Consider the following 25,502-nt stretch of genomic DNA (forward strand, 5'->3'; position numbering starts at 1 on the left):
CATGTTCTCCTGACATTTACCGAAGAAATGAAAATTGTTGCTTTTCAGTTGATCGAGAAAATTAATTATGAAGTGAAAAAGGTGTAACTGAAAATTTTGCTTTAATAATTTCAACACCGAATCGACTGACTAGTATGACTACCGTTCATGACTGAACCCGTCTGGATCATCCAATTAATCGATTGGATTCGTCAACTTTGCAATAGGGGACAAAATATTTAACTCCTTGGAAAGCACTTATATTTGACACATTTTGACAAGAAATATTCAAGCATTACTTTTATTGTTCATATCAAATATTACAAGTAAATATTTTACTGCATAATTTAGCGGAAATATTGAATAAAAATACCACGTTCATCTAAGTAGCTCATCAACTTTACCCAATAAAATTGGAAAACTCCAAAGAGATGAAATCACCTGTGAGGCGGAAGTTATTGTGGACATGTGTTTTAAATTAAGAAAATAATAGCTTTCTAAAGTTTCAAAGCTTTAGATTGTTACTCTATTTGGGACCCTTGCTGAATAAAATACCGAAGATAAGACATTCTCAGATGATTTAAATTTATGTAACTTCATAATTTTAACTTGTTTGAATTTATATTTTCAAAATATTTTACATGTTGGTTTGACAGTATATAGCATTACTGGTAGAGGAGCGAATGAATCGAAATGAATGATGATTGACTACTGATTTCGTGCATCTGAAAGGCTACAAATTTTAGATAAGTAGCCAATTTTGATCAATTTGTCAGCATTTTAAAAGGGAGCATTAATGTAAATCAACAAAATTAAGGCACTCATGTTCAAAAATAATCACATCGAGAAGTGAGAAGGCGAGAGGATGGAATCGGAAGGAGCTGCTAGTGCTACCGCGGCAGCCGCCGAGATACCAATAACATCAACAGGAGCTACTGGCATTGAATTTGATGAACCTACTGATAGTGCTGAAGATAACAAACTTGTCATATTTGAGGTGGTTTTAAAAGGCGGTGCACCGTGGGGATTTTCTCTCAAAGGTGGTTCAGAACAACGTTGTCCTATTACTATTGCAAAGGTAGGTCTACAAAAATATGTTCATAAAATGGAAGATAAATATTATTATATTTCATTGCATAAACGGAAAACGGGGACGTTTATTTGACGAAATACGCTATGTGTTTTGCATATTTTTTGGTCTTGACGCCTTCTGAACACTTGCAGAAAACAAGAAGAGTATGGATGAGCTAGCTAGAAACTACACCCATCGAATGTGTGTCATCAGCTCTGAGGCTCAGATCGGCCCTCAGACACACATACACTGATACAGACAGGCATAGAGTTCTGCAGAAGCATGTTTTGTTGACATTTTGTGTAATGTTTACATCCATGACAGTTCTAATACCATCATCAGACAACTCAAATACAAAGAATATCTTGATGTTATCATGGTTATGCAATCAAGTTTACAACACACACTCTTACAATGAGCAGAAAGTTACTGAGTCACGCAATTCAAGTACCAATATAATTGATCTGAAGTGGCCTACTGCAAATAACCAGATATAACCTTTCTGAGTTTCATGTTATTTTGCAATAACAAAACCATGTTTTCCTTGATTTTGGTATGAAATTGAGCAAATTTGGAGTTATTAGGGGCCACTAAAACTGATATGAGGTAAGTTTTATATGTTTGGAATCGGTATTGCCTATTCTGAAGGAATTATTGCCATGTAAACAAACCATCCCTTGGCCAATATGGACATGGTGTACAGCTATTCAGTACCCTGTTTTCCATGGGTGACTGTAGGAACCCATGGATTCGATCCATGTAGCTAGAAACTGCTAGTGTGAAAACATGAAGGTAAAATCATTTTATGGACTAATTGGTTTGTCTATCTCTCTAAAAACCTGGATTTTTATCAGGGATGTAGCTACTGCGGGCGGTGGCGGCAGAGCCCGGCACTCAGATTTAGAGCCGACCACTGATAAACAATTTAAGTTCTAGCACCCAGCAGCACTCTTGTGTCAAAAATGCAAAATCACATAGAAATTAGAATTTGGCCAAATCTAGGCAATTTTCAAGCAAACTGTTAATTTCACGAAAAATTCCCTCAAATACCACCCGGCACTAAAAATTCTCCAGCTACAACCCTGGTTCAGTTGATGCGCAGTCCGAGTTTTTCAAAATTGTGAAAGGGCTTAGGCCTATTGATGGCATGCACAAAAAACAATTAATTTTTGCCAGTTACATGTAAAATCTCAACAAACTCAAGCGGCAAGCCGATATACATGTATCAATCACTCCATGCAGCAAATTGCTTGGAGTTAACTTCAAGTTCAAGTCAGGAGCGTTTCTGCTGTGACATACAAATGTACATATATGTATAGCGCATGAAGTGTCTTGCCGCTTGGCAGCAAGCAACATGAAAGTACCGTATTCATTCCAATAAGCGCCCAGGGCCCTTAACAAAGTCATTTTGGGTGGCCGTTTATTGCTAACTGGTTTTTTTTTCATAAGGGGTGTTTATTAGAGACATTCTAGTAGCTTTTCTGATGCAGAAAATGTATTGCAAGTTTACACAGGACTTGTAGTCCTCCAGCTATTTCACTGTATTGATAATCTGTCACTTCAACATTGACGGTACCCTTTAGCAAATTGAAAATACCCTGGGTGGACGCTTATTAGGGCATGGGCGCTTATTGGAACAAATACGTTACTATAAGAAGTTGTGCATCTTTATATTGATTAGATCAAAAAGTTAATTTCGGGAATTAACAAAACTAGGTGAATTGTTTTTGGATGAATTAAGTTTGTTTTGTTTTCCCCTAAAACTCCATGCAAAAATGCTTGCCAAAAATAAAGAGGTCTTTCTAAACAAAATGATGCAAATTGATACCAGTTACATTTGTGCACTCGGCAATTCACGGTTCAATAAAAAGGACGCTTAAGTTTACACTTAAACGAAATCCATTTTTTTGATAAAAAGGACATAATTTTATACTCAAAAGAAATCCATTTTTTACAGTGATCAAGTAATCCCCCCTTTGGAAAATGCAACGCCCCTAGAAGCGACTATTCAAGGATGTACTGTACCGGGGGGTTCTCATGATTTGCCTGAAGAAATTTAAAAGTTTTCCTTTGTCCAGATTTAAAATTTGCCGTCAACATCTACAACACTGATTCCGCAAGAAACAGAAAAAGCAGTTAATTGCTAATGAGAGAAAAAAATGTACTAAAAAAGCTTAAAAAAGCTATATCAATGAAAATTTTTTTTTTTTCATGAACTAAATAATAAAATTGGCTTCAAAATTCAATACAATAAAGTGAAATAAAGGTAATAAACTATCATTTCACCAGCACGCTCTATATATCGATCTAAGAATCGCCAATCCCGACCATACCCAGTCTCTGTCTTGCGATATTGTACATAATAACCTTATCGGAATTTTCCATCGTAAAAATTACAAAGCGGAATTTGACAAGCGGAAAATTTTGGGCTTTAGTGAAAGTAACGTTGAATAAAAAGTTACAGGTTATTGTAGGAAACAGTACTGTATGCAGAAGTATTTGGGGAGCATGACTTCCTTATTTGCCCATTGAGTGATCGAAACAAATAGTGATTGAAGATGTAGCCAAAATATCTTTCCTTAAAAATGGAAAGATATTTTATAGCTAGATTAATTTTTGTGTGAATATGACAGATTTGAGCAGGGTCAGTTCAAATGTTTTATTAGTGCTTTAAGATCTTAAAGTATACCGTATAATCCGTATTGGAACTAGAGTAATTAGAAATTCACTCCCAGATAGAGCGCTTATTAAAACTGTTTGTGAAATAAAAGTCACAACTGGTCTGAACTGGTGTTGGGGATTTAGTTCGGATGCAAATAATAAGGCTTCGTTTGAGGGGGTTAGAGTGTAATTTTGTTTTTTGTACCCCCCCCCCCCACAGGTGGTTGGGATTTGAAAATAGCATGTGTGTTGCAAACTAATCGCTGATTTTGTTTTGGAGATCTATTCAGCTTGAGATGCTGGTAAATTAATGCAATGTGGATTAACAAAAACACTAAATTGTGCTTGTAGGCCCTACGCCATGAGCTGCCATGCTTAGACATTTAAATGAAGGATATAGAACCATCAGTCCATCATGCCTTGCACTCGCCGAAATCAGTTTTCCGTAGTTCTGGTTTACAGTAAAAAAATGCCGTACATCATGCGAGACACGGCTTTCTGGTCTCAGTAGAAACAAGCTGGGTAATGGTGGTCGGATTATGATCGGTATTTTGTACCCATAAAATAGCGGGTCAAAAAAGCTGTACGCACAATATAAACACGCCGATAGTTATTTTGATTATTTGACTGTCAGTCTCATTTTTTCCCTGATATTCACTATGAAACTCTCTTTCCACTAACCACAAACCACGATACGCACAAACACTCTTTGCAACCAATGCAATGTATTTTGTACCCTGGACAGTATTCGCCAGCGAAGTGGTACCTCCCTGGTAACTGGATCACGCACCTTTTGGAATTGGTAGTACATGCCAAAAACTTTGTGTTGCGATCATTTCGATTATGGTGCAGAACTCAAAAGCGTGATCCAGTTGACATGGTGATAATCGGATTACACAACTAACATTTCGCTAGCGAATTGTTTACGCAAGGCGGGCGCCAGGCGGCGGCGGGTACTTTTGAAAATTTACCTGCCCTATAGCAAAATCACCAGCCCCTGGCATTCGGGGGCGGGGGGGGGGGGTTGTTTAAGTACATCCCTGGCCCCAGTGTGCAAACTAATTAAGTGGTCATCCGGGCATCCTGAAGCCCAGATTTGCTGGCGGAAGACCAGAAATTCACTGCAGGTTATCCGTCGGATGCCCATACTTTGTAAAAAAATTTTTTAATATTTTTGCTTTTGGAGTGTTACTTGACCTAGAGCTAATTGCTAGGATCATTTATGGTTGATTTTAAAAAAAATGTGGTTTTAATATGCAAAGTTCTATTTTAACTTTAAAAAAATTAAAATTTTAAATATATGTACGGAACTTCAGATGACCAAAAATTTTGGCGGATGACCAGATTTCATGACCTGGTCATCCGCTGGATGACCTGATTTTTTTTTCTTAATTTGCACACTGCCTGGCCCAGACACTGATCTACATTGTATTTTGTATGCATCTCGTACAAATCACATTGGAGTAAATCTGAAGTAATCTCTTCATTTTATTATACATGGATCATTCCATTTATTTGATCACTGAAGAGTCCTTGAGTTGAGAGATAAATATTTTAACCAATTGTGAATTTAATGTGTCAATACATTAATCTTCATTTGTTCTACAAGAGATAAATTGTCAAACTATTCTATTCTATTCAGTATTCACCTAAAGAATGGAAAGTTTTGTGCTATAAATTGCATGAATTTTGTGTGAAAATACAGGTATTGTACAGGCAAAACTTGGCTGGCCAAACCATACTGTCTGAAGTCCTCTACTCCTCTATTTGAAAGACGATGATACCAATCTTTTGATAATATACTTTCAGAAAAAATTAAATTGAATCTCACCAAGTACCACAGTTAACAAAGTGAATACAAGCGCAAACACCCCCAATCATTTCACACATATCTACAAATGGAAATGCTGGCTTGTCCAGAGGGGTCTGTGGTTCAAAACCGGGCTGAAATTCAAGAAAATTTCTTATTTTTGTCTAAAGAAACCAAGCCCATCCTGCTATACATGTATGTATGAGCATCATAAAGTAACCAATGGTATGTGGTCAGTGGCGCACGTCATAGGGGCACCGGGGGGAGGGCACGTGCCCCCCAATCTATTGCAAAAATTCGGAAATCCCATAGGAAAATTGCTGAAAATGGCTTGTGCCCTCCCAATCATATCTTGTGCCCCCCCCCCAATCATGGTCGGCGCCCCTCCCCCAATGTGATGACCCATGCTACGCCACTGTATGGGGTAATATATTGACCAATGGCATGTTTTAAGACATGTTTTAGGGTCCTGATGCACCATGGTAATCAGAGAAGAAGCCTCAAACTACAATTTGCACTTAGTCAAAACTTTTGAATTCTCTATGATTCTGAATATTATTGGGCTGTGCAATGATATCTTGTTCCGCGCTGGTCCACCAAAAATTAATTGCCCTCATTCTAGATGCCAAAACAATTCTTGCCCTCCTTCATTAGACATGCCAAAAAGTGTGCACTGCTTGCCCCTTTGCACATCATTCAAAATAGTTTTTGTAGCAATACAATGTACTTGTAAGCTCTTGTACTACTACATGTACTAGTAGAAAAGTAGACGACATCATATAGAGATTTAGGAAATATATTGGTGGTAGAAAATAGAATAGTAACACAGTAAATGTGTTATATTATTTTTCAGTCACTGGATCGTCCCATTTTCACTACATGAATTTTAGTAAAATAGTTGACAGCAAAAGGGAACATGCGACTGGATTGTTAGTAGGCCTACTGTCCGCAGGTAGCCCTGGCAGGTAGCCTATATCTATTGGAAGACCATTTCCTCATTTCAGCCTCCCACATCGAGTCAATATTAAATTTAATGCTAAATTTCTTTACACTAATAAAAAGTATGTCTGTTCTTTGTTTTAGCTTTTCAATTAGTTAGGCAGCTTGTTGGCCTAATTGACACAGAATTCTAAAAATTTATGGAAAAATGTACTTCTGGTTCACCTGGTTGTAATAATACAAATAGAACTACTTTATAATGCAATGATCAAAAGAGTAAATTTTATGCTATTTACATTGCAAACCATTGACACAGAAAACAACATTCCTTTCATATGAGATTTTGTATTTGGTTCAGCACACAAAGCAGCAAGTGTCTGTCAGCTATAAGTACACTATAATAGTACAATAGCATTGTACATGTACATTGCGAACTATGACCTCTCTGTAACATACTCCCTGTCTGAGCCCTCAAATATAAATCCTCTTACAAGCCGATTGACAGCATTTTACATTTAATCCTGTTTTTTAGTGAGATTTAAGGTTTGTTTGAGTTGATAATCAGATCTAGCTAATCATACAATTGTAATTTTCTTGGGTAGACATTGTCTGAATGGTTGCCATCAAAAGGGCCATTCAAATTAGATATCTATGGCATAATATAAGATGGTGTCAGCTGGCCAGGTTACCTTTCTCACCTTATAAAATGAATATGTGTCATAAAAATATCATAGAGGACCAATAATTTTTCCATGTCATAGTATTAAAATGCAACTTAAAATATGTGTTTAGCTATGAAAACCTTGAAAAATAGGAAAGAAAAAGAGCAAGGTACAGAACTTGATGTGGGGGGGCAAGTAAAATACAGACTAGACAGTATGCAGGGGGGCAAAAACAGTAAATGTAGGCATAAGAAGTAGGCAAAGTTCGATAGCCAAAAATTACCAGTTCCAAGGCCTACATAAGTGCTAAACTTGCAAAAACAAGGATCAATTGATGGGAATACAAAAGTGCACTTAACAAGCGATGAAAATCACTGTGTATAATAAACAGACATGATAAACCGAACAATCAGTGTAGGCACAAAAACAGGCAAAGTTTGATGGCCAAAAATGGCCAATTCCAGAGCCCACAAAGGCACAAAAGTTTCAGGAAAACAGTACGAAAGTACACTGGAAGTGTCCAAGTGATGAAAATCAATGTGCACATAGCAGATAAACAAAACCAAACAGACAAAAAAATAACTGACGTTTCGAGCAGATAAATTGCACTTCTTCAGGGACAGAAGAAGAGCAGTTTATCTGCTTAAAATGGTGGCCCTCATAAAATGAGATACAAACATTATAAGAACAGGAATTTTTTTTTGCTGTTTTTAGGTTGTTTTTTGTTTTTGTTTTTTCACATTTTTAAATGAATGCGACATGATCAGATTCATAATTCTGGCAAAAGTCCACAACTTCTGGAAATGGATCGGAGGGCAATGGAGTTTTGGATCTTTGATAAAGCGGACACCCATACGTTGCAAAATGAGTGTACATCATGTAATCTAGTCATATACGTAAACCCCTTGCTTGTAATTTATAAACCATTGTTTGATCATGACACATATTCATGTGCTGGTCAAAGTCTAGATTTTAACTTAACCTGAGCGACGTATGAACGTATTGTAAAGGTACACAAGCTATGTTTATTTTATTAGTGATTTGTTTTTCATCAATAGCTAAAATTTCCACCGTTTTGCAGTAAATTTATTCACAAGTTCACAACTGTTGTCATTTCAACATTACCATACTCGTAGGCAGATCAGAAGGAAACATGACCTATACTAGGGGGTGTTTGCACAAAATATTGAGACAAATAAAGCTGACACAAGAGGAATGTCATGGGTGCTATCAACATTACCATGCATGTAGGCAGATCAGAAAGAAGCAGACATATTCTAGGGGTGTTTGCACAAAATATTGAGACAAATAAAGCTGACACACAAGAGGAATGTTATGGGTGCTATAAAAAAAGATCCCAAGGCTGGGGGGGGTTCTGCTGGCATGTTCTTAATTTTTCTTTGGAGCGTGAATGACCTAAACTTTAGTTTTGATATATTATTGGCCTTAAGTTAACTCAAGAACGGCAAGGTTTTTGTATGACTGGATTGTACATGAAATACACTCATTTTACAATGTATCATGGGTGTCCGTTATATCAAAGGTCCAAAACTCTATGCCCCCATACACTGCAGTGTTTAAGTTTTAAAATAGCTGCCAATTTCACTGGCCATACAATGATACAAAATACAAATTTTTGCAGCAATCTAATTTTGTGATGACTCAAATTCACAAAATTATAATTGCCTGTGACATTTTTGAGTTGTATGATCTGTTTTGATGACACTGAGACAAAGGGTTCTCAGCTTAGTTACAGGTGTAAAACGGTATGTTACACCTAATGACAATGTAATCATGTGATGTGATGTGTTTTTGTTGTTCTTGCATGATTAATCTGGGAAAATGTGCAAACCGAAACCACTGTCTGTGCAAACACACTACTGTTTTTTTATGGCAATATTGGGGAAAGTCACTGTTTACCTGTGTGAAACCCCTTGTTCTGGTAAATCTCAGACTATTATATATAGCAAGATTAATTTCAAGTTTCCCCATCACATTTGGTGATCGAGAGAAATTAGGCACTTATACAAAATGTATAGTATTATGGCAGTTATATAGTATTATAATTCATTAGGCCTAAAAAAATTGTTTGATTGGCGTAACATAAAAAAAAAATTAGGGTAGGTAGGGACTTTTTTTTAAAGCTGTAAATTGCTGTAAAAAGGCCTTGGAACTTTACTCTTTTTGGTAAAAAAAAATCCAAAAAATCAAGTCGGGGTTGGGTCTATTTTTAGGGTAGGTCGGGCTTATACGCTAATCTTTACGCCTTATCTTATGAAATATCATACTGATGCAGGGAAGATATCTTACACTTCCCATAATGCATTTCTTACCAATTTACTATTCAGTGCAACATATGTCCTTTTACAGTAGTGACAGAGCTCATCCAGGTCTTGCAATTGAGGTAATATTTGTCACTTTTGATGTATGTTGCACTGAATAGCAACTCAGTATCTGGAAGAAATGCATTGTGGGAAGTGTAGGCTGTTTTCTCTGATTCTGAGGTATGTACAGTATGCGCTGTATGATCATGTGTAAATAAGTATTTGATATCTTGAGACAACAATACATACATTGTTTTTAGCAAGAAATTATTAGAAACATTTGCTGACGAGGATGCCCGCAATATTTGTCAAAATTCTGTTTTTTACATGATTGTTAACTAACATTGACCCTGCAAAAATCAGACTTAGTTGCTGTAGTTTTGTCGAAAATCTGCGATTTTTAATAAAGGTCAGGAACCGTTGTTTAATTATTATGATGGCAGTATAAATCAAACATGTACGCGATGTTCATAACACAGTACATACATGGTGTGCAGGACGGTCATACACAACGTGTCATAACACAACCGATGGAGTGACACACATTGGCATCATTGATGCAGGTAGTAAATTCCAATTTTCTTTGCTTTACCTCACTTGTTTGGCTCAAAATTAAAATGGGGACATATCGGACAGTAAAAGCTAACATTTTATGGGAAAAAAATACATGTTATCTATTTTTTTGGGAACTGTTAAAATATGGATAAATTGTTTTAAAGCCTGTCAGCATGGTAAATACAGTAGTGTACTTTTGGACCTTTTCTGTGTGTGTTTACCAATAGGCTACCATGGTAAAAGTAGAGGTGAGGGGGAGTATTCTTAAAAGAATTCCCACGATTAAAAGAACTTTTGAAAGTCAAACTTGATATACAAAAGGCTACACCATACAACTTTTGAAACACTTTTGCTGGCATGTTGAGACATGTGAAGTTAGTTACAGGTTCGACAAAGGGCCACATTTGATTCTGATTTGATTAGGCCAAAAAAAAAATTGTTGTGTTGCCCTCAACCGTCCGACCCTAAATCCTGAAAAATCAGGGTCGGCATTTTTTTTTTTTTTTTTTGAATGATGATTTTTACAGATTTGTTCAAAAACTCAATGTTTTTCACTTTGAAAATTAATATTTTATTGAAAGACTAGTCTTTAATTGATGTCTAACAGGTATCCAGAAGTCATAATTGACAAATGTCCCCTAATTGAAGAAGCATTATTTAACATTTGAGGGGATTTTTAAAAACCGAAGGTTTAAAAAAAATATATAAAAAAAAGGAAATCCGACCGTCCGTTCCAAATTTCCCATTTTCCCACTTGAGGGCAACACAACAATATTTTTTTTGGCCTTATTGTGGAAAATTTATGTCTGCACAAGTGTTACCTCTCAGTAGCACTAGAATTTCTTATTTTGGGGATTGGAGGCCTACATGTTAACATCATGTAGTAAGTTTATTCTAAACTCTTCGTTGCGTGTGGTTCAATCCATGGGAATAACAAATACCAAAGTTTCTTTTCATGTTGCTTGTTATTATTTATCAATATCATGATTGAAACTTTGCATAATTTATATTGACTCTTCCTGAAAAGAGGTATTGTTCATCCATGATCCATGACATAATCCATGGTAACATAATGTAATGATATATAGACCAAGGTATTTGACAGGCCTGGAAAAAATGTGGAAAGTGGGAAGCTCCTTCCCAGGATATTTGGAGGTTTGGAGGGAAATTAAGGTCCTTAAACAAAGAAATATATAAGAATTTGGAGGGAAATCTGTCTTTTTGAAGGGAAATTTTGATCATCTTCCAGGGAAGTTTTCATGTTTTCCAGCCCTGGTATTGAATGGCATTTTATTTAACCCTAGAACTAAGTACTAAAAGTGGTTTTTGGCTATCGGAAAGGAAAGATAGAAAGAAAAAAGAGAGATGATTAACAGAGCAGTTGTTTGTTACTGACAGGATTTGAACCCCAGACCCCACGCGTGCCAAGCACTCCATCACCGACTGATAACCACAGTTGTTTCACTGGCCTGGCCAACAAATTTGTGTGTATAGATGATTTTAGGGTGATTGTGAAGCTGCTGCTGTTGGTGGTGTGCTGAGATACTGTTGAACAGTGGCGTACCGGGACGGAATTATTGTTTGCCAACGATAATTTTGACCGATGGTTATTTGAGCCGTTTTTTTCTCTCAAATTAAAAAAATTCATTGTTTTTTAAAAAAAATATTTTCAAAATTTTTTTTGTGTAAATCGCTCACCAAAATATGCCTAGTTTTGAACTGGTGTCTGCATATCTCTGTCACTTCCAAAGTTGAGTGCCCGTGGGGGCGCCATCTTGAACCATTATCATAACTATGAAACTCCTAACCCTAATACCAATACATGCATCTTGGGAGTTGGGTAGCAGCTGCTATTTTAAATTTTCAATATAGAAAAAATAAGGGGGCAATAGGACCAGATGGATTATCAGAAAATGGATAGGCCTATGTTGCCCATTTTACATCCGTGTATCCATATCAGATCCATGCCTGTGATTAAAATATTTCTGATGAAGTTCGAATGGATTAAAAATATAACAATCATAAACATGATCATCAAGCACAGAATTTCCTTGCTTAAATTGTGTTTAATTGCATATTCCAAGGTCTCAATATGTCTTGATTACTGAATTAAATTGTACAATGTACATGTAATGAACATTATGAGCTACACGGAGTTAATTAGAATGCATGCAGGAACAAAATTGCTACAAATCAAGGCTTTGCACCAAAAAGAACAATTATGAGGTCCAATGATTCTGAGACAGTTCAAGGATTTCAATAAGATAGATTAGTCTTCATTCTTCAGTATTATCTGTTGGATCAACTGTCCATTCTATAGGCCTACTATCACCACATGTTAGTAACAAGGCCAGGCAGATTTATATGTAAAAATAATGTGATATTAAAGGAGTATTTCATGATTTTAACATCCTATTTTATGGTATGAGTCTGTAGCCTAGATATCCTCAAAAAATCTTATTCCCAAAATGTTAGTTAATTCCGATTTTGCATTTGGGAGTTACGCATGGTTATGTGCATTACATGAGCTCCATTATACTGGTCTTACTGGTATCCCCCCCCCCCCCCATGAAAGATCTGTATTTTTGGACCCACAGCTCTGAAAGACCCCCAAATTGGACCAAAACAGAGCTCTGAAAGACCCTTAATTTTGATCATTTCAGCTCTAAAAGGCCCCCCCAATTATTAATTCCTCACCAATACACTGTGACACAATTGGCTCCCAAAAAAATTATGATGTGCCCTTCTTTCTTACTTTCCTCTTCTCTTTTCACTCATTCTTTTTGTGTATTTTTTTTTTTTTTTTAAATAGATTTTGCATTTTTGGCAGGAAATCACGAATTTTTGTGCCTCCAAAATCGCGTATTCTTAGCAGCCCTAACATTAGAACACCCGCTTCTCAACAAACACTCAAGTGTGTGCAAACATTTTATGGATGTAATTTTACCTCGGACCTTTTTACAAACTGTTTCTCCAGTGATAGAAGTTATGCCAGTTATGTAAACAGTTATCATTGTACTACTAAAAGTACTAGCATCTATCTTACTGCAAGATATTCCCTCTGATGCTCTGCTCATTAACTCGAATCGACATATATCTGGTTGTTTATACAACTATAATTATTTCGGCTGGGGCACCACATTCATTTCAAAGTCTGCGGTTTGAATCGGATACCATTATATAACATAGAAGGTGATGGCGTTTTGGCGTGCAACATAAACATAAACAAATCTGATCTTGGTATATTAGACTACTGCCATACCATTAGGGAGTAACATTCGATTACCTACTGTAAAGCGAAAGTGCTTTCGCTCATAGCTGGCTGACCCTCAATCCCTGTAACATAAGTTTGAAATGCTGAAAAGTCCAATCCGATAAGATTAACTTGACCGATATTATAACTAGTTTTGGTTGATACTTCATGAAATTATTTCTGAAGCCAAGTGCACCGTAAGTCGGTAACCATGAAGTTGATCATGTTGATTGTTTTTTCTTGTAAGACTACGTCAATAGTCACACTCATCATGCTATGATTACTACTCTGTTGAAATTCTAATGACATGAGGAGAAGTGATTTATACCAGCTTCTGGTGTTACAAAGAATCTGATGATGATGATGATGACGATGATAACTAGGTCAACCATCATTAGATCCATGGTGCTACAATATGGGTATTGTATTGCATTAAATGTAATAATTGAGGGGAAGTGATTTATACCAGCTTCTGGTGTTATATTATGCCTTTGAAATAATCTGATGATGATGGTGCTGGTGGTGATGGTTGTGATGGTGATGGTTGTGATGGTGGTGATGATGATGATGATGATGGTGATGGTGATGATGGTGATGATGATGATGATGATGGTGATGTGATGATGGTGATGATGATGATGGTGATGATGGTGATGATGATGATGATGGTGGTGGTGGTGTGGTGATGATGATGGTGGTGATGGTGATGGTGGTGGTGGTGATGGTGGTGGTGATGATGATGATGATGGTGGTGGTGGTGATGATGGTGATGATGATGGTGGTGATGATGATGGTGATGATGATGGTGATGATGATGGTGATGATGATGATGATGATGATGGTGATGATGATGGTGGTGATGGTGATGATGATGATGATGGTGGTGATAGTGATGATGATGATGATGGTGGTGGTGATGATGATGATGATGGTGATGATGATGGTGGTGATGATGGTGATGATGATGGTGGTGATGATGGTGGTGGTGATGATGGTGATGGTGCTACATATAATATGGGATGAAATTGAAAGTGTTATAATTGATTTGTGTAATCTCTTCCTGCTTTGGCTATGGTTCGATGTCTTAAATTTAAGATACGAGGCTAAAGCTTTGAAAGATAAAGTAAATAAATGCCATTGAAAAAAGAAAAGTCCTAATCATCGAGGGCCAAAGTGACGACTATATGAAAATTCCAAGTTTAATTGAAAATCAAGACATATCTAGCACCTGCAGGACTCTGATACCTGTATGATGATCTAAGATAGGCCAACAATGGATAGCTCGCTATGCTCGCTGCATGCTTCACTTGCTATTCAAGGGTTGTCGCGGTTTGTGAACGAGGCCCCCCTTGCGCCGCCACTGTTGCAGTGATTTTCCATCACAGTTGACTCTGCTCCAGTTCCGATGGATTCAATTACTAAATAAGTATTGTTAAATCAAAATAAGTTTTTACTTCCCATTTGAAAAAGTAAAATCTTATAAAGCTGCTGAAATTTGGATTCATTAAAAAACTATTGTAATTAAGGTTTTGATGACTAATGCAGAAAGGTTTTACAAAAGGCGGAGTATAAAATTGCATAATTACTGAATATAAAATCGATGCAATGTGCCTCATTTGTGTTGATTAGATGATCTGGCGAAGTACCGTATTCATTCCAATAAGCGCCCATGCCCCAATAAGCGCCCACACAGGGTATTTTCAATTTGTTAAAGGGTGCCATTTATGTTGAAGTGACAGATAGATGTTGATACAGTGAAATTTGCTGCAGGACTACAAGTCCTGCGTAAACTTGCAATACATTTTCTGCATCAGAAAAGCTATTAGAATGTTTCAGGACCCTTTATAACATACGTAAATTTGTCTCTAATAAACGCCCCTACGAAAAAAAATAGGTAAACAAAGTAAAAAATAAGCGCCCACCCAAAATGACTTTGTTAAGCGCCCTGGGCGCTTATTGGAATTAATACGGTACTTGATTTAGACTACATCCTAATGGTGTACAAAATTAAGATTATGGGAAGGTAATAAGGCACCTCTCCATCATGTACACGATGCAGTCAAGATTATGGGAAGGTAATAAGGCACCTCTCCATCATGTACATGATGCAGTCAAGATTATGGGAAGGTAATAAGGCACCTCTCCATCATGTACATGATGCAGTCAAGATTATGGGAAGGTAATAAGGCACCTCTCCATCATGTACACGATGCAGTCAAGATTATGGGAAGGTAATAAGGCACCTCTCCATCATGTACACGATGCAGTCAAGATTATGGGAAGGTAATAAGGCACCTCTCCATCATGTACACGATGCAGTCAAGATTATGGGAAGGTAATAAGGCACCTCGCCATCATGTACACGATGCAGTCAAGATTATGGGAAGGTAATAAGGCACCTCTCCATCATGTACACGATGCAGTCAAGATTATGGGAAGGTAATAAGGCACCTCTCCATCATGTACACGATGCAGTCAAGGTTATGGGAAGGTAATAAGGCACCTCTCCATCATGTACACGATGCAGTCAAGGTTATGGGAAGGTAATAAGGCACCTCTCCATCATGTACATGATGCAGTCAAGATTATGGGAAGGTAATAAGGCACCTCTCCATCATGTACACGATGCAGTCAAGATTATGGGAAGGTAATAAGGCACCTCTCCATCATGTACACGATGCAGTCAAGATTATGGGAAGGTAATAAGGCACCTCTCCATCATGTACATGATGCAGTCAAGATTATGGGAAGGTAATAAGGCACCTCTCCATCATGTACACGATGCAGTCAAGATTATGGGAAGGTAATAAGGCACCTCTCCATCATGTACATGATGCAGACAAGATTATGGGAAGGTAATAAGGCACCTCTCCATCATGTACACGATGCAGTCAAGATTATGGGAAGGTAATAAGGCACCTCTCCATCATGTACACGATGCAGTCAAGATTATGGGAAGGTAATAAGGCACCTCTCCATCATGTACACGATGCAGTCAAGATTATGGGAAGGTAATATTGCACCTCTCCATCATGTACACGATGCAGTCAAGATTATGGGAAGGTAATAAGGCACCTCTCCATCATGTACACGATGCAGTCAAGATTATGGGAAGGTAATAAGGCACCTCTCCATCATGTACATGATGCAGTCAAGATTATGGGAAGGTAATAAGGCACCTCTCCATCATGTACACGATGCAGTCAAGATTATGGGAAGGTAATAAGGCACCTCTCCATCATGTACACGATGCAGTCACTAACTATGCTAACTTCATACATTGTATGTAGTGATTAATTTATCTTCAGTAGACAGTAAAAACTACAAAATAAATGACAGTTGATTGGAATATAGATGACTTATGGTAGAGTGATTCATTATTGGGCAGTGTGCCATATATTTGACTTAGGAAATATTCTATACCATTTGGTATGTATAATTTATTTTACATATTTGTCCATCACAGCAGCATTAGGAATATGTTCCTTAACTGTAACAATATTCATCTTGTAGCTCCATTGGTGATTATTGGTCTAAATTCCAAAAATAGCCACCAAAAAAAAATGTAACAAAATATTAAATAAGCTTCTTATTAATATTTACACCCAATTTGTATAAATCATATCTAATGAATATCATGAAAAGCAATAAAATTGTATTATTTCAAAATAAAGTTTTACGGTCAGAAGGCTTTCGACGATAACGACCGTCGGGCGGACGGACAAGGACAATCAAAACAATTTCTTATTATTGGCCTAATCGGAAATTCCATTGATTGTTGTTCACCCGAGTTAAGTCTGCGGCACTGCTAATTTTGACCAACATTTGATGTGAGCTCTTCTAAATCAGACAGACGCAGAGTACACTCTGCACTCAGCACTTGTGAGTTTGTCAAAAAGATGTAGTGAGCCCTCTATCAAATGTAGTAATTGGTAAAATATATGATTTTCAGATAGAGGGCAGTATGCCTTGTACATTCCAAGTTTTGCATACCTGTATTATAATGACCATTGAACGGACCATATTTCACACAAACAGGATAATGGATCAATGATTGATCTATAAGTATTAACAAGAGCCAACTATAATGTATTGATCTGTTTACGGCCATTTTGCACCTTTTTGCATTTTAAGAGCTTTGTATAAGCTGTCACTTTAAGTCTGTTCAGATCATTTTCACAGCAGAGTCGTTTTTCATAATCGGGCTGTTGTCACTTGCAATACTTGTAATCAATTCAAGAATGATATGTATGTGATGGAATTTAATTTGTACAAAAATACTAAAAATAGCATACTTTTTCAAGTCAACAGTTCTATTTTGTACGTGCGCTAGAAATTAGTTAAATTTCGAAATGAAGAAATCATGTATGGTAAAGTACTAAATTTTGAAATTCTTAAAAAATAAAAACACCAACTGACTGACTTTGTTTTCAAAGATAGGGGTAGCTTTATAAACTATTATATAAAATTATTTATTCTCAGAATGAGAGGACACATTTCAGTAACAAAACGATACAAGTATCATGACTTATGCCCAGGGACAAGCGATTTGCGCGGAACTTTTTTTCTGCGCAATTGGCTATTTTTTTTCCTATGGGCAGGGATACATGATTTATACTGGAAAAAAGTTCTACGCAATCTCCGCGCAATTTGCTGGTTTTTTTTTGCGCAAATCGCCTGTCCCTGCTTATGCCTAGTCTGTGCTGTAGACCCTGTTTTTGGTCCAAAGGGTATCCTGGTGTTGACTTTTCCCAACTGTGTGTAGATATTATGCCAATCAAAGTTCAGGGTGAGAAATTGCAAATTAAGCTTATCAATAACCAATGATAAATAGTTAGTCACTGACACCATCCTGTTAAATCCTATTCTTATTGAAAATCTGTTAGAGTTACAGTGGTATATTGACTGAATGTCTTGGGCACTTACTAACTAGCTAATGCTTTCTGTGATAAATTACATTGAAAATATTTTGGTGATGGACTCTTTCAGTGATGTCAGATGCTAAAAAGTGATCTTTTGGTAAAATTCTTTTTCATTGAGACATAACGGTATAATTAATAAATGAATGGTTTGTTTATAAGTTGTAAGTACATAAGCATAAGTTGTAAGTACATAAAATTTATACAATGGCTCATTGGGTGATGGTTTTTTGTAAAAACATTGCCTCTTTGGGTGACAAATTTGATTAAACTGGTCTTTTAGTGACAAGTTGTAAAACATGGGGTCTTCGGTTGACAGTGGACTCAAAATGGGGATGGCTAAGATGGCAGGGAGGGGAACAAAGTCCTGCCTTGCTGGGAGCAGCATGGCACGCTGGTTAAGGTCTTTGCCTTTGGGGCAAGAGGTCCTGGGTTCAATTCCCTGCAGGACCAAAAAAAATAATCTTATCTGCTCTCCCCATGGCTCATCTGGTAAAGGCGGGGCAGATGACCCATGATAAAAGACCAGCTATTTACGGGCGACCCTCTTTGTTCACCAGGTCACTTGTGCCTGGCCAAAGATTTGTCAGCGTTGTCTCCTAGATTTCAGCTGTTAATGCCTAGATATGCTCAACATTTTAATTTAAAAAAAGTCCTAAATATGTCACCTGATTTATACAGGCATTACAACCATAGTTGTTCATCAAGTGCCTTTTCATGCTGCTACAACACATATTTTGTACAAATTATTCAGTTATGAAGGGCCAAGAGACCTGAGCAAGTTATCAGTAGTTTAAATCTATATTTCAAACAAACCTCGAATTTTGTATGATTACTCTGAGAGTGCTAGATAAATATTACTAAACTAACCTAACCCTTGGTACCAGGTACCAAACAATGCAAACTACAGCATACTTGGAATTCATCCGCGATATTATTCAAAAAATATCATGAAATATGAATCGAAATTGCATAGCATTGTTGATAAAGGCCAGGTTGTCTATGCTTTTATTTTCCCAGACAGTGGGTAAGCAAGGGTTTGTTTGAACATCTGTGCAGCGGAATTGTTTCATGTATTGAAGAGTAGAATCAAATTTTAAATACTGCTGATCAGGTTACTTTCAAATGTGATTAGGCAAAGATATAGGCCTATAGGTTTGCAAATGATTCTGCTGAAGAGTTATTTCCGGAGCTGTCAATTTTCATTTCAAACATGCAGACATCGAGTAAAAAGTTGAAAACAGCTGGTCATTTTGATAATTGCTCTAAATGAAAATTAAATAACATATCTTTACAGTGGCAGATCTAGAGGGGGCCCAATTTGATAAAAAAAATTAAAAATGGCTGTGAAGCCGCTATCGTGGCGCGCTTGCGCGACACATGGAGGTGTCCGCAGGGGAATGTACCCCCCTCTGAAGTGAGAAACTTTTGCAAAATGAAGACCTAATTGAAGCCATTGGTGGACCATTATAGCACTATTTTTAATTCTTAAAAGTATTATTGTATAAAAATTTAGTTTGAAAAAGGCGAAAATTTGCGAAATGATGGCCTAATTGAAGTCATGCTTGGACAAATTTAATTGCTTTAAACAAAGTGTTGGGTGTCCAAAGCAGAAGCGAAACACTTCTTTATGCATATGTAGGGGGTGTTTGTGGGGGATGTCCCCCCCTTTATAAACTTTTGCAAAATGAAGGCCCAATTGAAGCCATTTGGTGGTGTGCTGCCACTACACGAGGAAAATATAAGAAACAGGTAGTACCAATTTGGATCATGTCCCAAAAATCAATGTATTGCAGTGGTGAGAAGATGCCTGAAATGTGAGATATGGTATCAAATGCTATTAAATGAGTTTGAAATTGTCACAATCAATCATCTGTAGGCTTTAGGCCTATGGTTCTCTAATAATTTCTTCCCTCCCTGAGCATTAACTATTTTTAGATGCTTACTCACACGCCAGGTATTCAGACTGTCTGAATCAAAACAATAATATACAATAGGAAAGGGAAAGAAATACTTTACTATGGAAGCTTTGAGGGAAGTGTCAAGTTTTAGGGTAGGTTGTCAAAGAAGCTGTTGTACTAAATTGGAGTGCACCTATCATTTGATAGTAATTAGTTAATATCATTCAGTTGTCATTTGAACCCATCAAGATCATTTAACTTATGGAGCACACCAGTGACACCGTACTTGACAGTGCTAAAGAATTAAAAATTAGAATTTATTTTTAAAGGATTATGTATTACAATATTGTGAATTATACTGCCTACCATATTAGGTTGCCATTTTGTTTTCAGAAATATCTCTGAAAAATAATAAAAGAAGTATATCTCGGAACATTTGCCAAAAAGATTTAGGCCTAATGTAAGCTGTCTACATAACATAACATTGCAGAAGCTAGCTTTAGACAAGTGCTCACAAAAACAAATTGAGTGCACTGCCAAAACTAATGTAAAATGTGATGCAGTATAGTATGCATGCACCCTAGACCAGGGATATGGTTAGACATGCAATATTGTAACATCAGCTGCCAGCTCCCTATTACACCTGGGTAGAGTGAAGCTAATAGAGCAACACGTCTTGCTCAGTGGTGGCACCAGGAATTTTTTTGGGGGGGCATTGGGGAAAGTGAATACCAGGGGGTGCAAAATCAACAAATTAGGCTCAAAATTGTCCCAAAAAGTGGAAAATTTCCTAATTTTGGGTTTTTATTGGGGGGTGTGAATTCTGGGGATGGCAAGAGTTCTGACACGGGGAATTACCCTCCCTGGCTCTGCCACTGGTCTTGCTCAAGGAAGTTGTGTTTACAATACCATCCACTTTTGTCATGTCTAATAATAGTTCATGTATCATATGTATGCTATGGTTCCTGCTGATGTACCTGGATTTCATAATTTTGCATGTTTAGTGGGAGATATAAATTGACCACACCAAATCTGAGGACAATCCCAAATCTTACTCAATAGAACACCCTGCAAAAGTAGTCGCCATCCTTGAATAATCCTACACATATTTGTGATCAGGAAAGAAGCTATTTAAGATTTTTTCAAGCAAGCTTAAAAATTTGGTTTGAGGAAATTGAATTTGAATAAATATACTGATTCATCAAGCTCTGTTCCGACATGCGAGTGATTGGGCATTGCCCCTTTGAAATTTTGTTATGGGGAAGTTGTATACTGTTTGTTTGTTAGCAGTTGGTTTGCTTGCAAATCTATATGTATTCTGGATAAACAATCTTCAAAGATTTTTGCCTATTTCAGGAATGTAGATCTTCCAGAAATTGCCAGAACTGGAAATTTGTCACAAAAAAAAATCCGGAAAAGTTAAAAAAAAAAATATTAAAATTTTTTTCTTCACATTTCTGGATTGACACCCAAGTCGGCAAGACATATTTGATTTAGGCCTACATAATATCCCTATCAATATTGGCCTGGCCAGCCACCGCCGATGTATCATTGTAATTTTACAAATAACCACTTCAAAATCTCTGAAAATTTGTGAGGGCCTGTAAAGGTGTAAGGTGAAGGGCCCAAATGGCCCGCAGAAATTTGTGCTGAAATATTTCTAGCATTGATCCAAATTGTTTAGAATTAACAACATAATATCCAATTTTGTACCAAAAATGTGTTCTAAATATTAACAGAAAATGGAAGGATAGAAGAAAGAGAGGGGCGAGAGTGTGAGAGAGAGAGAGGCAGACTGGAGAGGAAGATATAAAAAGGAAGAGAGAAGGAAAACGCCCCCGGGGAAGACGCACCATTCATAATGCAATAATTTATTTAGAATCATCTCGGCCTCATCTGTGTAACAGGTGCATATGTTGCCATGTTTTTTAAGGTGGGTCAGAGGGGAGCACGACCTAGCAGTGTTTCACTATGAACCACAATGGCCTCATCCCAATGCCATAGTCCAATAACCTCAATTAAACAACCATAGTGCAAAATTTAACCTTAAGTTGCGGAGTATGAGTTTTTGTACCCAAATTTTCAAAGGTCATTCAATGAATGTAGAAATGTATTGGAGTTAAAGAACTGTGCACTAATAGATGAGAATGTTTTGGATCCCAGTGTTTGCACTCAATATTGAGACAGACTAACCTGACAAACAAGAGGCATGTTATGGGTAGCCCTACTATAGGGCCTTTTAAACACACTATATCCGAGAACCGCTAAAACCCACTAACCGCTCCACTCGGGGTTCTGGGGAATAGCAGTCACAGGGTTTAGCAGTTCTCTGGATATAGCCAGGTTTTATGATATAGCAGGTTTTGGATCACCACAGTCAAAAGGCCCTTTACTAGTAGGGCTATGGTATGGGTTCTATAAAGGAGATCCCAAAGACTTGATAGAAGGGGTGTCATTTCTACCCCATGTGCATGATTTTTCTCGGTAGGGGGAAAATACCCGACACTTTTATTTTGATATGTATTGGCTTTAACACAAGAACTGCAAGACCTGTGGAAATACAAATGCAACTAGTGGCAAATGGTGGTCATAGACCACAAACCTAGCTGGGGCATGTTGGTGTTTTGGAGGTATCTGACCCCTGCAAAATGTTCCAAAAATGCTCCCCTGGTCATGAGGTTTGTTGTCACCGAGTTTGAGTCCCATACGACTTGCAGATGCCCAGAAAGTTAAATTTTACGATTTGACCCAGATGACCTTTGACCTGACCCCTGTACAGCATTCCAAAGTGTTCCCCTGGCCAGTACATTTGTTATCACAGAGTTTGAGCCCCGTACCCCTTACAGATGTCCAGAAAATGCATTTCCAAAATTTGACCTCTGCATGACCTTTGACCTGACCCCTTCAAACTGTTCCTATGTTCATGAGATTTGTTGTCACTGAGTTTGAGCCCCATACAGATATCCAGAAAATGAAATTATATGATTTGACCCCAATTAACCTTTGACATGACCCCTGCAAAGTGTTCCAAAATATTCCCCTGGTCATTAAGTTTGTTGTCACAGAGTTAGAGCACTGTACCCCTTACAGATGTCCAGAAAATGCACTTCTAAAATTTGACCTCTGCATGACCTTTGACCTGACCCCTGTAAAATGTTCCCCAGGTAATGAGATTTGTTGTCACTGAGTGTGAGCCCCTACACCCCTTACAGATATCGAGATAAGGCAAAATAGATTTTACCCCTTAATGACCTTTGACCCAAATTCTGTGTGCAAGGTATGGGTACTGGGCAAAGCCGATGCACATGTGTAAGTGACGTCATTGTGCTATGTAATATGTGGCAGAAGAAGCATTTTGAAGGTATTTGATTATATACGGTAATGCCCCTTAATGACCTTTGACCCCAATTCTGTTTGCACCCTATGGGCATTGGATATAGCCGATACATATGTGCAAGTTACGTAATTGTAGGGTGTAACATGTAGGAGGAGAAGCATTTTGAAATTAATTGCCAGAAAGAAAGAAAGAAAGAAAGAAGAACTAGTGGCAAATGGTGGTCATAGACCACAAACCTAGCTGGGGCGTGTTGGTGTTGTGGCGGTATCTGACCCCTGCAAAATGTTCCAAATATGTTCCCCTGGTCATGAGGTTTGTTGTCACCGAGTTTGAGTCCCGTATTCCTTACAGATGTCCAGAAAGTGTAATTTTGATATTTGACCCCAGATGACCTTTGACCTGACCCCTGCAAAATGTTCCAAATATGTTCCCCTGGTCATCAAGTTTGTTGTCACCAAGTTTCATGAGCCCGTACCCCTTACAGATGTCCAGAAAATACATTTATACGATTTGACCTCTGCATGACCTTTGACCTGACCCCTGCAAAATGTTCCCCTGATCGTGAGATATGTTGTCACAGAGTTTGGGCCCCATAACCCTTACAGATATCCAGAAAATTAAATTATAAAATTTGAACCCAGATAACCTTTGACCTGACTCCTGCAAAGTGTTCCAAAATGTCCCCCTGATCATTAAGGTTGTTGTCTGAGCCCCGTACCCCTTACAGATGTGGAGGAAATTCATTTCTAAAATTTGACCTCTGCATGACCTTTGACCTGACCTGCAAATTGTTCCCCGGTCATGAGATTTGTTGTCACCGAGTTTGAGCCCCATACCCCTTACAGATGTCCAGATAATGCAATTGTAAGATTTTGCCCTTTAATGACCTTTGACCCCAATTCTGTATGCAAGTTCTAGGCGTGGGGTATAGCCGATGCATATATGCAAATGACATCATTGTACTATATAATATGTGGCAGAAGAAGCATTTTGAAGGTATTTGGTTAAATACAGGAAATGCCCCCTTAATGACCATTTACCCCAATTCTGTTTAGACCCTGTGGGCGCTGGATATAGCCAATACATATGTGCAAGTTACGTAATTGTAGGGTGTAACATGCAGGAGGAGAAGCATTTTCAAATTTATTGCCAGAAAGAAGAAGAAGCAGGAAAGAAGAAAGATCCGATAGCAAAACAGTACCTAGCTCGGGGGTTGAAAACCCCCCCAGCTAGGTAACTAGTGGCAAATGGTGGTCATAGACCACAAACCTAGCTGGGCGTGTTGGTGTTGTGGAGGTATCTGACCCCTGCAAAATGTTCAAAAAATGTTCCCCTGGTCATGAGGTTTGTTGTCACCGAGTTGGAGTCCCGTATTCCTTACATATGTCCAGAAAATGCAATTTTGAGATTTGACCCCAGATGACCTTTGACCTGACCCCTGCATGTTCCAAATATGTTCCCCTGGTCATCAAGTTTGTTGTCACCAAGTCCAGAAAATACATTTATAAGATTTGACCTCTGCATGGCCTTTGGCCTGACCCCTGCAAAATTTTCCCCTGATCATGAGATTTGTTGTCACGGAGTTTGGGCCCCATACCCTTTACAGATATCCAGAAAATGAAATTATAAGATTTGACCCCAGATAACCTTTGACCTGACCCCTGCAAAGTGTTCCAAAATGTCCCCCTGATCATTAAGTTTGTTGTCACCAAGTCCGAGCCCCGTACCCCTTACAGATGTCCAGGAAATTCATTTCTAAAATTTGACCTCTGCATGATCTTTGACCTGACCCGTGCAAATTGTTCCCCTGGTCATGAGATTTGTTGTCACCGGGTTTGAGCCCCATACCCCTTACAGATGTCCAGATAATGCAATTGTAAGATTTTGCCCCTTTAATGACCTTTGACCCCAATTCTGTATGCAAGTTCTTGGCGTGGGGTATAGCCGATGCATATATGCAAATGACATCATTGTACTATATAATATGTGGCAGAAGAAGCATTTTGAAGGTATTTGGTTAAATACAGGAAATGCCCCCTTAATGACCATTTACCCCAATTCTGTTTAGACACTATGGGCACTGGATATAG

At 37.8% G+C, this 25,502-nt stretch overlaps 1 protein-coding gene across 1 annotated transcript in view; it reads left to right on the forward strand.

Moving 5' to 3' along the window:
* Nucleotides 1-613: 613 nt before the first annotated feature.
* Nucleotides 614-25,502, forward strand: part of LOC140160807 (protein Shroom3-like) — a 175,098-nt gene continuing 150,209 nt past the window's right edge. The window contains exon 1 of the mRNA XM_072184115.1: nt 614-1,057. Coding sequence (XP_072040216.1) covers nt 845-1,057 — 213 coding nt within the window. The 5' untranslated portion in view covers nt 614-844. The remainder of the gene's footprint in view (nt 1,058-25,502) is intronic.

The sequence above is a fragment of the Amphiura filiformis genome, chromosome 9 (assembly GCF_039555335.1).
Source record: "Amphiura filiformis chromosome 9, Afil_fr2py, whole genome shotgun sequence".
Classification (NCBI taxonomy): domain Eukaryota; kingdom Metazoa; phylum Echinodermata; class Ophiuroidea; order Amphilepidida; family Amphiuridae; genus Amphiura; species Amphiura filiformis.